Source organism: Elaeis guineensis, chromosome 6, assembly GCF_000442705.2.
Source record: "Elaeis guineensis isolate ETL-2024a chromosome 6, EG11, whole genome shotgun sequence".
Lineage (NCBI taxonomy): Eukaryota > Viridiplantae > Streptophyta > Magnoliopsida > Arecales > Arecaceae > Elaeis > Elaeis guineensis.
Genome location: NC_025998.2, coordinates 12,056,912 through 12,073,189, shown reverse-complemented (window position 1 = coordinate 12,073,189; position 16,278 = coordinate 12,056,912). Strand labels below are relative to the sequence as shown.

The following is a 16,278-nucleotide window of genomic DNA, read 5'->3' as shown; positions in this document are numbered from 1 at the left end:
CTCTGTCTAATGTTTTTTTGCTTGTCCAGCGAGATGATAAATTTCTAATGAAACACAAAATAATACCAAATTAAACTTAGAACTCTCCAAAGCAGCATGTACACGCATGAAAATGGTCCCTAGACTACCATACAACAATAACAACGCCGAAGATTTGTCTAACAGGAATAGAGTCAATCATAAAACACCATGAACGAGGGTGCTCACCTGGAAGACAAATTTTCAATGGTGGTTAACCTGGTGCCAAAAACAAATAAAATGCTAGACGGACTGCCACATATTTTCCTTGCATTCCACGGTTCCAGTGCACCACTGGAAAGGAATAAACCGCATGCTTGGCTTCAATCACGAGTAGTTTTTAATGGAATCACAGCTGTATGTGCAACAAATTTTTGGATGGAATCACAGTTCCAAGTGCAACAAACATGTAACGAATCCAAGCTACAGTTCTATTACAGGAGGCACTGCAGACAATATAGCCTTGAATAGCTTTCTTTTGTAACTAGTACTAGGAACATCATGATTTATTCAGGAGAAAGTGAAACATGGAGAGCGTTTCACAGTACATTTGAGAAACATGCTTCCAATAAAAGAAAAGAAAAAAAAATAACATAGAGTGTTTTATAAGAACAAGAATGCATTTAAAAGGGAAGCGAAACATGGCCTCGTACACAAATGCTCAACCAGGCTCCACATATGCTTTATATATCGTAAGAGATAACATGCTACACAAAGAATTTCCATGGTCCCACCAGGGCTATTTGATTGAAAAAGCGCTAAAAAAAACTCTATGTTGAGATCATATAATTTGAAGTTACTGATGATGTAACGTGGTTGTGGGATGCAACAGCTTAGAGATGCTGCTTGAGAGTTTATAAAACCGTAACTATAACTGCAACATCTATCTAGTTTTCTGAGGTCCAGAGAATAAATATTACCATTTGATCATTATATAAGCTCATCATGTGCACATGCTCCTGAAAATTTTCAAGATTTATGCCAAACACTTCATTGATGATGGGACTTCAAATTTCTTGAAAACAGGAAAAAGAAAAAGGAGCTTTCATAGGAAGAGAGGAAAGCAAGAGCAAGAGGAACAGAAAGGTGCCCGTTAGAACCTTGCAACATATAAAAGATGAATTAGGCATCCCATTTAAATAAAATAGATTCATCAGTATAATGTACAAGAGATTGGTATCTGCATTGGTCCCTCGATTTCTCATCAACAATTCCCTATCCCAGTCATTCATCCTCATCATCAGACTCCTCAGAGAACTCACCACTTTCCTGCAAGAAAATAGTAATGATCAAATCTAATTGTACAGGAACAGAAAAAGGAACCCAAGATCATAAAGAGAAGGCATGTGTAACAAAAGGTTTCCACTAAAAAATCATTTACCTTTTTCTTCATGTATTCTGCCATGGCCTTCTCGAACTCCGCTCGTTTTTCAGTAGCTATATCATAGTATTGCACCTTTTCCTATCAAACAAGTTAATAGCAAATGATTGGCAAACGTGTCATAGTAGCATCCACTTTAATTTAATTTCCCAAATCTGAAAACTAGCACAACTTGGTTTCACTTAAAACTTCTAATAGAAAAACAGTAACCTTATAGCCGTCATATGTGATTCTTTTTCTTTCATTTTGTTCACCAAATGCTTTCTTGTTAATAGGATAGAACATAATCAAAACATAGTCTCTTTACATATTCTATTCCTGGTGCATGTAGAGATTTTTTCTTATAACCTGCTCATTGCTTTTGTGGAGCCTTCTTGATGAATCAACCTGCTCATTGCTTTTGTGCAGCCTTCTTGATAAATCTCTTTACATATTCCTGATGCATATAGAGATTTTCCATATATCCTGCTTGCTGCTTTCGTGCAGCCTTCTTGATAGAAGTTACAGTTGCACCCCATATTTGCAATGGGACAAGGCTTCACGTTTTTTCAACTTTATACAAGAAAACCAATCGGGATTTTTTTTTTTTTGGATGTATAGGGTGCACGCCTGTAAGCTTATAGATATTTAGATGTAAAGAGAAAGACTATTGCTTTCAAATAAATTGTGATGAATAATTTGTGGGTTTAAGGGATAATTAACATCAGGAAATCCTAGTGAACTGAATAATCCCCATTAATGATGATTGAAGCTATTTTACACATGATTCTATGTTACTGAGTTCTATATACTTTCTTACCACCAGTTCTTCTTATTTATTTCCAATGCCATCTCAATTTTATTCAGCTACCTAATTGGCTGATAATCCAGATATATACCAAGACTACCCTTCTTTGTCCAAACCATTCAGATCTTTTCTTACATATTTTTATGCTACCAGACATGTCAAAAGTTTTCCACTGCCACCACCAACCAGCAACCATCAGTAGCCGTACCATGTCCTTTCACCATCATATCTGCACCTGTGTTCCTATATCTGGCAAGACGATGGTGGCATTTAGAAGCAGTAGCATAACTAGTGGTACTTCTTGTATTTGATTAGCGAAAATCTCTCATATATTTAAGACACTCGAGGAGAGATTGAGGGACCTTATATTTATGGGAATGGTTGTGGTGGTAAAAAAATAAGTGCATTTGTTAATATACCAGAAAGATGCACTTTTCCCTTTGCCCAACAAAAATAGATGACAATCAAGTACAAAAGGGCAAGTTCATGTCAGAAGCTCCTGAATTTGAAAACACCTAGCATATCAGATAAATTTTGACGGATGAAACATTTACCTAGAGATCTAACTCAAAAGGATGAATATAAATATGGATAAGCATAGACATAAAATTTTAAATATATGATTAGTTGACGTCTCCCTATATTACCAGTCCATTCCAGTCTATATTTATAATCCTGTTCAAATCACAAATATCAACTTTTCCCTTGACCATTTTACCACAAAATGCATTTCTAACTGAGATCCTTCCAATGATCTTATCCTCCTTTCCTTCCTATTGCCATATAATATGCTGTGATGCTGCACCTTCCTTGCTGTAACAAGTGATGTTACTATCCCATCCGTGTAACAACCTCATATCCCCACTCTCAATAGTCCGAAGTGAAATAACCCTGAAAGGAAATATGCAGTTTCAAATCCTTTCACCATGATCCACTAAGATCTATCTATCTTTTATGGTTCATGCTGAATAACTTATCTATAGAGGATGAATATATGCTACAATCAGAATGGTGATTACAATGTCAGTTCCAAATTCCAATGCCTACAAATGAATAATACCGACAAAAAGTGAGATTTTTCCTTTGAATTTTCTCTATTTGATATAAATTAAATTATAGATTATAAAAGTCAAAGTATTCTTCCACATGGTAGCTTTATTCAGATGGCACTTTCATCTTCCACAAATGAGTGCTCTTATTCCTTATGAATAGCTATACTTAAAAACTCTTGCTAAACATATTTCTAGAGAAGATTGATTGCTCATGGTCTATTGTGATAACCAAACAAGACCTATTCCAGTTATAAATCTTTCTTCGTGCTTTATCATTGTCAAGTAATAATCCACAATAATCAAGAGCTTGGAAATATTTCTTCACCAATTCTTTTAAGGTTTCTTAGGCTTCTTGAACTCCCATTTGACTCATCCAGTCCTCTCTCAGGGTGACTTCATCATCTTCAACTCCACACTTCCCAAACCGCCAGCTAAGTATCATCTATACCAAACTAATGTGCTTGCACATTCTTCATGTAACTTCCAGATCCAAACAACATCTTGAGCATCACTATGTCTGCCTCTCATTTTCCCTCGAATGCAGCTGTTGCAAGACATTGGCCATGGACCTCAATACGTCAACAAATTCAAACATTCTGGAGTCTTTGTGCTTCCAAAAATGATATGAAATAACAAAATTAATCACTCTGAAGAATCTTTTGGTCTTCTCTAATTAATTTTCCTAGGGGATGCAATATCCAATCATCGATGATTGTATTTATTCATCCAAGTCCTTGCGCTTAACATCTTCAATTCCCTTTTTCAGTTCTCCTGCTCAATTTTATCCCAATCTTGTCACTTCCAGTAGTTTATTGTGCTCCAACCACCTTTAACCACTTCAGACATATTCCCTCTCCCTGGGCCCACAAATAATGTACTCCTCTTATCTCACAAAGGTAGTCCACATATTCTCTTATTTACCATAGTCTGTTGCATGTTATGCAACCAACTTTTTGTCTCTTAGAATTATTCTTATTCTCGCATGAAACATCAATCTTAGACTAGTTTCTTATAGCTTTCATAAACAGATACCATTTTTTGGGGAAGAAGGTTCTACTTGAACTTTAAGTACTCACAGTGAAGGATGTAGGTGCCATTTCACACCATTTAGTAACTACAGTATGTACAACTGTAGGTTATCAGCATAATATAGGGCATAAGCCTATCTATTGCTGTACTGGTCCATATCACTCCATCAATGTCTACTGAAACAACAGACGTCCGTATAAACCAATATGTAGTGGTACAGGCTTGTATCCTCCCTGAGTTTCCTGAACATTTTTTTTCTTTCTACTTTGGATGGTCTGAAATTCTTCTCATAGAACTGCTGTTAAATCAGCTTCCCATGATACCATCCCTATACAAGCTTTCCACAGTAACAGCAGTATGCCTATAGCATCTACAATGTACTGTAATGTGAAAATATACTACATGCCTCACTTTCTTCAGTCATTATGCAAGCATAATTACGTTTGTCTATATAATAAATGATCAAAAAAGACATCTTATGATCCAACGAATTTTAATGGATTAATTAACAATATCTTTATTTAGTGCATTTTATAGACCATCCAGAAGAGTTAAAATTAGCATATGTTACAAGGAAAAATGAATAAAATAGAATATCACAGCAAGCTAGTTGTGAATCTTCCATAGATTATGCATCATTCAATGTCAGTGCATGCAAGTGATACCATGGTATCGCATGAGATACCATGGTACCATGCTAAAACCGACACAGTCATGATATGCAATATTTTCTTTCTTACTCTACATGAAGATTACACCTTTATATGGTATATCTATAAGCTTTGCTAATTGTTGCAACTCCTTGACTCTGGAAAGATTTTAAAAAATGGTGATGCCATTCCTATGGAACAAAAATTATTCATGCCAAGATCTTCTTGATAAGAAAGACCAGGAAAAGAAAATTTACTGCAGTTAATGGGTCATGGACCGGTCATAATCTCAAACTTCTCTTGATCAACCATTTTGGAGTGATAAGATGAGCCATATTCGAACATTTGATAAATGTGATTTTCAAAAGTTTGAATATTATGCAACCATTTTGGAATGATAAAAAGACCCTTCTAGCAAAAAAAAAGAAAAGAAAAGAAAAAGAAAAGAAAAAAGAAAATCCTTGACTAATATATTCGTGCAAGCATCTCAAGGATACTGATTTATAGAAGGTAAAAAAGAATGGCCTAGTACATGAGGCCCCAACACTACAGGATCTAGGGAGGGTCATATGACGCAACCTTACCTCAACGTGCAGGGAGGCTGTTTCTTGCTTCAAACCCATGACACCTAGGTCAAAGTAGAGCAACCATACCGTTGTACCATGGCTCACCTTCTACAAGGTGCATGGCATAAAACTTTTTTGTTGTATTTTTAATCTTGTCACTTATAGATGTCCCACTCCAATATTGACATGTTGTCTCCCTCTTCTCTCAAGATTTATGTTATTTCCATCACTTTCACAATTATGAGTAATCTTGGTATATGAGAAGGAAAAGGTTGTGCTTCTCTTTTTAGGCTTACTCCAAGTAATTGACAAGTCAAATAAATAACAAACCTAAAGCCTATGCATAACTGAAATGGTAAAGGAATAATAGAATCAAACCTCAAATGACATTGTTTTCCACTTCTCCCCGCATGCCTTTCCTATCTGAAATACAAGCATCACAGACATCATGTAACCAAAAAAAGGATTGAGAAAATGCAGTTTGAACATTAAGTAGAAGGTACCCATAGCATACATCGCGCATTGATTTGACATCTGGATTTTCTTGTTGGAAGGTCTTCCGAAAATCTTCCCTTCAAAACAAAAACAAAGTTTCAGTATTTTTTTTTTTTTAAGAAAAAGAATTAATCTTTCCAATTAGTATAAACTACCGTAAAGAAAAAAAAAACATATGACAAAAACATAAATTAATCGAGCATCATACATAAGTGATAACTGGGAGAAGAAAAGGAGAGATTAAAAAAAAAAAAGTAATCATGTAAAAATGGATGGACTGAATGAACTATATAATTTGAGTCAACAATATCAATTATTCATGCCTTATAAGCATGTTCTGATAGAATTGCTTGTGAAAGGGCAATTTTCCTTTTGTAAGTCAAAGAGTATCACAGTGTCACAATGGTCCCGCATTAGGTGCAAGGGTTTTCCTCTTTTGCTTATAACCTAACGAAATGCTACCATGACTCCACCTAAATCACGTACATGAAAGTGAAACGCACCCTTCATTTGAGCTCTTCCAAATCCAGAGCCTATAATTTCCCCCGGCTCTCATCATTTTGCGGAAACCACAGCTAAGCCATCTCGGTTTGAAATTTACGCCTGCTTGGCAGTTGATTCGATTCTACATATATACTTCTTCGCTAGTGGAAAAAAATCCAGCCCATGAACCTGTTTGTTTAATTCTCCATCGCTATTTTCCAGAAGATTACAGTGCAAGGTAATTGACAAATATTTGTAGTAATAATAATCATTCATCGACTGCATCTGGAATCGGCATACATCATAATCTGCTTTCGATGATTTAAGTTGTGCGATAAATACATCACATCATCACGGGAATCAACACCACGGTCAAAAAAAAAAAAAAAAAGAAAAGAAAAAAAACAGATTCAGCTACTATTTCTCGACCTAGCCAAAAATAAAGACTTCAAATGACTTCAAGCTCATCAATAGCTCACCGGAAAACTTCAAATCAAACTAAAAATCGAAAAGGATGGAGACAAAAAGCGATGAACCGACTTAGCTAGGGTAGAACGAAGAAGGAAAAAAAAAACAAGGGGAGAGAGAGAGGGCGAGGGATACAAGTAGTAGAAGAAAGCAGTAGGGGGCTTCTTGGGCTTGCGGGCGTCGTCCTTGGCGGCTCTCTTCTTTGCCTTGGGCTTCGTCGGCTTCTTGGCGGGCGCTTTGGGCTTTGTCGGCTTCTCGCCGGGTTTGGCTTGCTTCGCTCTCGTCTTCATCTACTCAGGGCGACGGAGAAAAGAAGATGGCGAAAGGAGGCGCCGGGGGGGGGAGGGGATTGAGGCGGAGAGGATTTTCTCGGCCGCTGGCTTCAGCGCTGTACTTATAAAACTGAAAAGAAGCCACTTCTTACGAGTCGCGTCGGCCTCTGGCCATTTTATTGGTTCAGCCTCTTGACCGGCACCGCGGTTCGATTTTGTCTTCTCAAAATTGGACCGGAAGCGGTCCGACTTGGGAGAGGATGACAGACTCGACCCAAAGAAGCCATTTGGCTCCAAGACCTGCTTTATCTAAAAATTTATATTTTTTTTAAATAATATTTAAATAAAAAATAATTTATTTATATTTTTTTACACATAAAAATGATTAATTTTTTTTATATATTATTATTTTTTGAATTAAAATATTTTATGAATAAAATTAAATATCTACTTTATTGTCTAATAGAAAAATGATTTAACCACCTCTGGATAGATAATATTTGCTTTCTATTTTATGACTAAATATCATTCATGAAAAATAATCTATTCATATTGTCAAACATGAGAATATGCATAAATCAAGTTGATCAACTTTTTTTTGATATTTATCTATAAAAAAAAATTATAATAGAAATATAAAATGATCGAACCCAACTGAAATCCAGCGGGATGGAATCCTGCCCATGAAGCTAATCAAGTTTGGATTTGGGTTCTTTTTGTGTGAAATTGGCCTGGTTCGCATTCATGATTAGATGTTGACTGCTCATTGTCAAGGGAGTATTTTCAAAGCTTTTTTCCCATCTTTGTTCACATGATGCTGCCTTATAATTATGGAGGAACTAGATTAATTACTATGATATGAATACTTTAGTTTCATTTTATGACTTCTATTGGTCTCCACCTAGCAAAAACCAATGGCTATTGCCTTTCACATGAGTACTTATATTAAATTTCATATTTTCTAAATAAATCCAAATAACATTATCCATATAAATGGACTAGGTAAGATTATTTGAGCCAAGTAGAACAAGTTCATGGAATCTAAATTTAAATCTCAAAACCAATGATCTTTCATCGTGAGGGTTAAGTCATCAAATTGTGTAGTGCTGTTGAATAAGCCTATTTGCGAAAGATGACTGATATCCTTGAATTTGAATACATGAATTTTTTTTGCAGTGCATGACATATTTGCATTGCAAGAATATGGGTTTGGATATATGTTTGGCTATATGGCCATATTTGGACTTAGTATAATGAGTTTACTGTAGACAACTTTGAAATTCAAAAGAAGCTATGCCTTTGCCTAGAGAGATGGGTTAATAATTAGAACCCTATTCATAAAAGGTAATAATCACACTTGAATTTGAACACTCATAAGATATGCATTAGTTTTTCAAATGATGTGCATGTCATTTCTTATGGAATTATGATATTATGATTAAAAAAATGTCTTCAACCTCTATTAGCAATTAAATAGTCTTAAGTTTGTATTGTATTATGTATGCATCCTTTCTTCAACAATCACATATGCCTAATTCAATTCTTCAGTTTTAAGAAAGAAAAGTGCATCCATCCAAGACAACATTACATTCATCAACATATTTAGATGATGAAATTATAGTTGTTCCTCCTCCATCCATATGCATTGCATTCTCGTACTAGTTCATCAATGATCACTGGCGAATATACACTACATGATCATAATGAAATTGTTTCTATTGTTATTTGATGGAAACTATTAAAATGATAAATATCTCTTTTTCTCAAAAAAAAAAAAAAAAAAGATAGGCATCTCTTTTTTTCTCAAGGAAAAAAGAAGAAAGAGCAAATACCTCCAACAAACCATCCTAAAAAATCAGCAATTCCTAATATATGAGTGCTTGTACACCAACATCCAAGGCAAATAATCTAAAAATTTAACACCAGCACCTTTGAAAAACAAATCCCTCTATAAGAATGAAGAAGGACCATGGCTGTTCACTCTAATCACAATTAAGTATAATTATAAATAGATCCTAGCATAAAATTCTCAATGTTGCCAACAACAAGAGCTCACTAAGTATATTACATGCATAATATCTAGGAGTGAAGAGCTACATGCCTTGGTTGTAAAAGTTGCTGGAGGCAAAAATTTTAGGAAGCTAACTTTGATTTTCAAGGGCAACTCACAAAGATTTTTGGATTAATAGCTTAGAAAAGAATGGATGACATCCAATAAAAATAGTAACACTGGACATTATTTCGTATATGAATTTGCACCCAATTAGAACACGACCTACGCGCCAATCCCACCAACGCATCACTTATTTAGATTTGTTCTTAAATTTTGTTTTGCAATTTGATTAGATTCCAATAATACCAAAATATCCGTAAAATGAGTCTCCTCTGTTATTTTTTATCAACATAAATAACAGCAATTATTTGTTAATTCAGCTTTCTCTTTCATGTCTCTGGAACAAAGTAACAAACTAATAATTTCTAGGACAGGCAAATGTTAGGTGGTATGGCAAAAGGTTATGGACAATTCTAGTTCTGGCGGGAAGGAGTTCTCGACACCAAACCATATTGGCGGGAAAGGAGAATACTTCGTATTCCAAGGTGGATAAAACCGCACTCCTCTTGAAGAAGGGAGAAGGAATACGGAGCCAGAGGATCCTCCTGGCCCTCAAAGCAAAGATCCCACCGTTGAAAAGAATAGCGCGGTAAACGAGCAAGAGGATGACCAAATGAGCCATTTGACTTGAGAGACGAAACCGTCCACTCCATCCTCTCCAAGGTGTCCCTAAGCGAGGTGGCCACCACCACCCTCCTCTCCAAAGAGGTGGAGGCGCCTCTTACTCTCCTTCTCCCATCTCGGGCACTGCCCCTCGCCTATTCCCCCAGCTGCAAGCCTTGTCGACACCAACGTCTGGCTCCACATGCTCTTCGACACCCAAACTCCACCCAGCTGCAATGGGTCTATCTATTTTGATGTGCCGGAGGAGGCCGTTCACCAAAAAAAAAAAAAAAACTTCCTGGATATAACGGTCGACCGTTTTGCAACCCAAGACTCCGTGGCCCAATGGATAAGGCGCTGGTCTACGGAACCAGAGATTCTGGGTTCGATCCCCAGCGGAGTCGCTTGCGGGCGGCTCTTCAGTTGCCTTAATTGTTATTTTAAATTTTTTATTTTTTTGCTTTATTCTTTAACTTATTCTTTCGGCCTGGTATAGTTTATGCCAATAATCCTTTTCCGTTTTTTTCCTTTTGGTACAATCATCCTTTGCTAAAAGATTTTTTTTGGATATTTTTGCTTTATTTCTTGTTGATATAACATTGTAATCTTTTGAAATGAAAAGGAGTGAAAACTGCTTGATTTTTATTTTTTATTCCTTTGGTTTCATCAATTTGACAATGATCTATCGTATTATGGGCAGATGTATTTTGAAATTTCTGCGATCATCATTTTTTGGATTTGGATTTCTTGACGGAGGCCATCATTCAGATTTCTTTCTTTCCGGAAGTTTCTTGAAGAGAATACCACTTGAACCGAAAGAATGTTCAAGTCTCGATTTTTAAGATCCATTCCAGTTATCAGACGATAAGATTGCTGCTAGAAGTCTGTCACGTCACAACTTTAAGGGGTGTAGCATGAACCTTTGAGGCCAACATTATTATGATTAGAAATCAGAGCTTGCACTCATGTATACTTACTCACCACTGGCTTCTATTTGGAACGGTACTTGGCTTGACAATTGTAAATTTCTGGTTTGTTAGGTTGAAAAACTTCGGTCAATTTGATCCTGAGACAATCAGGAAACCATTGCAAACTAGAAAACTAGCAATCATCAACCTGAAATCCCAGTAAAATTCAGATACTAGGAATGAGATCTCTACAACATGAGTTGAATCAGAATGACAAGAAATCTTGAAGGAGTTGCCGCCATTTTTGTGAGGCAAACAACATGGTAGAGCAGACATAGTTGTCGGTGCTAAACATGTCCTACAAGATACAAAGTAAAAACTACAGTTACAAGACTCATAAAATGTAAATAAAACAAAATGTAGTAGTTCGAGGGCTATATAGAACAAAGAATTCAAGATTTTCAGTTATTAGATTGGATGTCAAATTAATCATGCTGAATTCGTACAATCTACATATTGAGAGATCTCTGCATATTATATATTGTGTTTACTACCTAAAAATATCCAACATTTGAACATTTATAAAAAGTTTCTACTTAGGCATCCCACTCTGCATTCTTTCTCCAGGATCACAAAAAAGCTAACTGTCCAAATAATTACATCCTTATAGTGCTAAAAGTCATTTGTACCGGTTGAAAGCAATCTAACAGTGCTGCTTTCCTTTTACACATTTTTGTCATTCTTAATCAAGACCTTTTTTTCCCTCAACTACAGCATCCCACTATGTAATTTAGTGCTTGGATTACAGGCCCAATGACTTGTTATATTCTTATTGATTGTTCACTCATATTTTTGGACAGAAAGCAAACTTGATATTGCAGAATGTTATTAGTGTTTTCTAACTTCTTGTCCATTTTATTGTCTTCTCAGAACTTATCAAAATTTCCAAATGAACCTTGCACCATAGCACTTCGATCACAGTTCAAAATTTCTAAACTTACGATCCTTACCATGCTAAAAGTAATGTTACTGATTCAAAAATAACTTAGACGCCATTCCCGCACTTGGTAATCTAACTACTGCTCTATGGTGAGAATATCTTATTCATTGTGACCTCCAACATATTATTGTCGTCCATTAACAATGTCCATTTCAATACACAGAATACTATATTATATTGCACATTCATATGTGCCAGCATTCCACCATGAATGTTCCTCTTCTGGTGATTTCACAATTTCCTTGTTTATACCAACATAACACATCATTTTCAAACAACATTTCTTCTATCAAACACAAGTCTGAGGCAAAATAATTTATAGATGCTCAAGAGGAGTGCCAAAAGCAAAATGGTATTTAACAATGGCGGAAAAAAGAAGTAATTTTTGAGCAAGTTTACTAGTAAACAAGTGAAATCAAGATTTGCCATCTCAGTATTGGACCTCGTACTGATACCATCTTATAATAGTGTCAGTACGTGATTCGGTACAGTACGAGACAATGTATCAAATGTCGGTACGGTATGAGACATCATATCAATTCAGGACCAGAATGGTACCATACTCTCCATATTGAGTGATATGAGGCGGTATGACAAACCATGAGTGAAACCTTCTCTTAGAATTAAAAAAAAAAATGGGGGGAAAGGGGGTCCCTCCCTTTGTAAAACCTTTATTTTGTTTGTTGCTTTCTTGAAAGCTAACAAAAGTCAGATGGGTGAAAATTCCTTCTTATTAACTTGCACCAGACTGACTACATTGATCTTTTGCATCTAATTAAGAGAGCAGATAACAAGTGAATGACTATGCTTATGAAAGGAAAAAGGGTACAAATAGCAAGTTATTTGAACCATACTCAAGAAGAGGATGACATACTATGAGAACTGGATATGCAAGGGGAAGAAAATTCTAGAGACCCTGGCAGTAGCTCCTACTATGCCTTCCCAGGAGGTAGGGTTGGTGGCATTGCATATAAAGACCTTAGCTGCTGGTTTATGAGGTTGCTGTGTTGGAGGGCTTGTTGGAGCTCCATATCATCAGCCCACCATTGCTCCAACCCATGAGCTTCAAGAAACTTCTTTGGCCCCTTGGACATCACAAAAAGCTTTGCTGCTATATCTCCATTCCCACCATTTGTATTTGTCTCTTTTGTACTACCACTGGTAGCAACAGCAGTGCCAGTAGAATCAATGTAATAGTAACAAATGTAATCACTATTATTTACATACAAATTCGGTACCCATTTCTTTATCTCTGCATGTAATTTCTTTTCTTCATTTCCAGAATCCTTGTCCTCCTCATTCTCAGGCAAAACTTCAGGCTTCGAAGGCAACCTCGCCTTAATTTTCTTCCAGAGAAAGCCAGCCTTCTCGCTGATGATTCTCACACCCATGGCCAGTGAAACAGAAGGTGGATTAAACAAATGGCACTCCACAAACACCCCTTGCTTGGCCAGTGCTTTGCCCACTTGGAGAGCAAAACCAGCTCCCAAGGAATGGCCACCGATGCACACATTCTTGCTGCCAAACCTGTCAGCCACTGTTTTCAGTGCTTCCAAAGCCCCATGAAACCTAACTGAACCTTTCAAACTTTCCCAGGCCAAGAAGCGGAGATCATCCTCTATATCTCTCCTAATGGTTGGGCTCTTCAGTAGTGTTCCCCTAAGTGCAAGGACAGCCTTTGGTGCCCCAGTTGGTCGCAGAAATATGAAATGAGATAGAGCAGCAGAGCGGTCCCACTCTAGAACAGCACCATAAATAGAGCCATCCCTCTCATCCACCAAGGTCTTTGTCAGCTTGTAATTGAAGGGCTTCCACCATTTTAGAGCAAGACCATCTTCTTCGGTTCTTTTTTCTTGTCTGTCTAGCTCTAGCAAATAGACTGCCTGTACAAAACATGCTATCACAGTCCTCCTGTAATTTGGATCCCTCCTGAAACCCCAACAGAGAGTTATGTATTTCATGTGTCACCAACCGTTTAGTCTAAGACAGCAAAACCAGAACCAACTGAAGTGTAAACTGAGTAACCTTAGATCCTCAACCAAATGGACAGCCCCTAGATATTCTCAATAAATTCAAATTGACGAAAGAGACAATAGATATTGATGAGCACAAGTGTGCAAATGTAATTTAGAATATTTAACATCATTTCAAATTACTTAATCACTAAGCATTTGATTTATGCTTAGACTTAAAAATATGAACATTTTATTGTACCTGTTTACTGATTTCATCAACTGAACAAGAAGTTTGTGCATGTACTGCAAACAAAGATGATGGTCATTTGCAAGTATAAGGTACTTTATCCCATTCACTTTCGTCTCTACACTGTTCATTCATTATTATAAAATGCATCCAATTTCTCTTGCTAGTGGTTCAAATTATTAGATTAGGAATAAAGAAAAAACATAGGATGCTAATGTGATCCTTCTCAGATATTTAATATTTCTACTATGACATGAACCTAAAGAAAATTGGAACTTCTAGTTTTCAATCCTCTTCTGAACTACTTTGACTAAATGAAACATTAAACTGAACTACTTTGGTTTGGATCAGCCACTTCCGTGGATAAGTTTCTCATTCATGTGGGTGCATCTTTCTCTTATTTGGGTCGCGCTTGAAAATCAATTTAAGTCATGCATTCATATATATATATATATATATATCCCAGAATGAATAATTCAAAACTTGAGTCCTAATCACTAGAGCTGGAACTGATTATAATCGAGTTGCTTTCAAGCATAACAATGTTAAATTCTTCCAGATGCTCCGACCAAATTTCACTAACATGAATACATTCATCTAACACCTAATAGGATAGAGATTTATAAGTTACCATATGTAGTATGCATACAACTGATGAACATTTAGGATTATAATCTCCTTATACATTCATGTCTGAAACAACTTGAATCTTTGAGCTTACTTTGTCATTTAGTTTCATCAAACGGACAATGGTCTGCATGAATGTGCTAAAAAGAAAATCTGATAATTCATTTAGTAAGTAGTAAAGACAAAATTTGTATCCTATCCTATAGCTCTCTTTCCTCAACTATGTTCACCCCTTCGTGTTTGCTTAAAATACAATGCTCCCCCAATAATGCAGGTAAATCTTCAATTTCTGCGGCTAATGACTTGGATTCTGGAGAATACACGGAAACAGATACGTGCAGGGCATTAATCTAAGATGTTTATCAAAACTTTTCTAACAAACCCCATCAAAACCTGGACCTTCGTAATTCTCTGTTCTCCTTTTCTCAGCGAGAACCCACAAGAAGATTCCCAACAAACAACTCATACCGTGCGCCCTTAGTCCGAAGATACCAAACATGTCAAAATAAACAGATTTCTGACTCCATCAACCATAAAAAAATGGTTTCAGAGAACAAAAACCCTAAACTACTCAGAAAACTCATCATCATGGGATTCTTGATAGGGTTTTCGCCAAAACCCTATCAGCCACAAGAACATTCATTGAATCAACTAGAGAAGAAAGAGAAAAAGGTTGATACATGTCGAGAGAGAGAGTAGAAAAACGAACCAGCTGGAGCGGATGAGATCTCTCCAGTTGGGAGAGGAGAGATTGCGAGGGCCCGACACATGGAAATCGTAAGGATGGCCCGCCACCACCTCCGGAACCTCACTCCTCTTCCCTTCTCCTTCTCCTCCTCCATTCGCTTCCAGAGGACCCTTCGGCATCAATTCTTCCAGAGAACCCACCCCTCCCCTCTTCCTATCTCCTCGTCGTTCCCTTAGACTTCTCCTTATCAATTCTTGCAGGCCTTTCTAGAGAAAGAGGGGATAAAAAGCAGAGCACGTAGCAGAGAATAAAGCATCAGAGAGAGAGGGAGAGCGATGAATGGAATATAAAAAGGGGAAGAATCAGATAAAGGGCTTCTTTTTTTTCCTTTGGTATACGATTTGTTGGGTTGGATGCTTTGAATGCTGCGCAGACCGCGCTTCCAACGGCCAAATCTGGAAGCGGAGCGTCCAGAATAAACTCGGCGTCCGCTTGGTTGGGATAATATGGGAGGGAAAAATAAATTTAATGTCAAATCATTATACTTGATATAAAAATAAGGAATACGATCAAAAAAAATGATTGGTCAAAAAAGAACAATAAATACCAGGCATTTTTTAGAGGCCCATTTAATTTATTGTCAGATAAATTTAACAATCGGCCCAGAGTACACTCGGCGTCGTTTGGTTGGGATAATATGGGATGACAAAATAAATTTAATGTTGTTGCGGCCAATCCCCTCATCGTCTCGTCGTCGGGAACGAGCACCTGCAAAAAAAAATCCACACTGATCAGAGGCGGCTCCGACGGAGACCCTCCGACGGTCAAATCAGAGAGGAGACTAGGCAATAGTGAAAAGAAAACAAGGAGCTCAATGAGAGAGGAAAAGAGAGAGAGGGGGCAAACCCAAGAGTTTCGAAGGGACCTCTAGCACTG

At 36.9% G+C, this 16,278-nt stretch overlaps 2 protein-coding genes and 1 non-coding gene across 3 annotated transcripts; 1 reads left to right on the top strand and 2 right to left on the bottom strand.

The window, feature by feature from the left end:
* Nucleotides 1–1,127: 1,127 nt before the first annotated feature.
* LOC140858472 (high mobility group B protein 14-like) lies at nt 1,128–7,314 on the bottom strand. Its single transcript, XM_073259192.1, has 5 exons — nt 7,065–7,314; nt 5,998–6,055; nt 5,862–5,906; nt 1,400–1,480; nt 1,128–1,287 (listed from the first exon to the last, which is right to left on the bottom strand). The coding sequence occupies exons 1-5, from the start codon at nt 7,217–7,219 to the stop codon at nt 1,243–1,245; spliced, it is 384 nt and encodes a 127-aa protein (XP_073115293.1). The 5' UTR covers nt 7,220–7,314; the 3' UTR covers nt 1,128–1,242.
* Nucleotides 7,315–10,248: 2,934 nt separating this feature from the next.
* On the top strand, nt 10,249–10,321 carry TRNAR-ACG (transfer RNA arginine (anticodon ACG)). The gene has a single exon. It is a non-coding gene; the product is annotated as a tRNA-Arg (tRNA).
* A 2,217-nt stretch (nt 10,322–12,538) lies between these two features.
* On the bottom strand, nt 12,539–15,837 carry LOC105047274 (GDSL esterase/lipase At4g10955). Its single transcript, XM_019851219.2, has 2 exons — nt 15,364–15,837; nt 12,539–13,754 (listed from the first exon to the last, which is right to left on the bottom strand). The coding sequence occupies exons 1-2, from the start codon at nt 15,519–15,521 to the stop codon at nt 12,758–12,760; spliced, it is 1,155 nt and encodes a 384-aa protein (XP_019706778.2). The 5' UTR covers nt 15,522–15,837; the 3' UTR covers nt 12,539–12,757.
* Between the last annotated feature and the right edge of the window lie 441 nt (nt 15,838–16,278).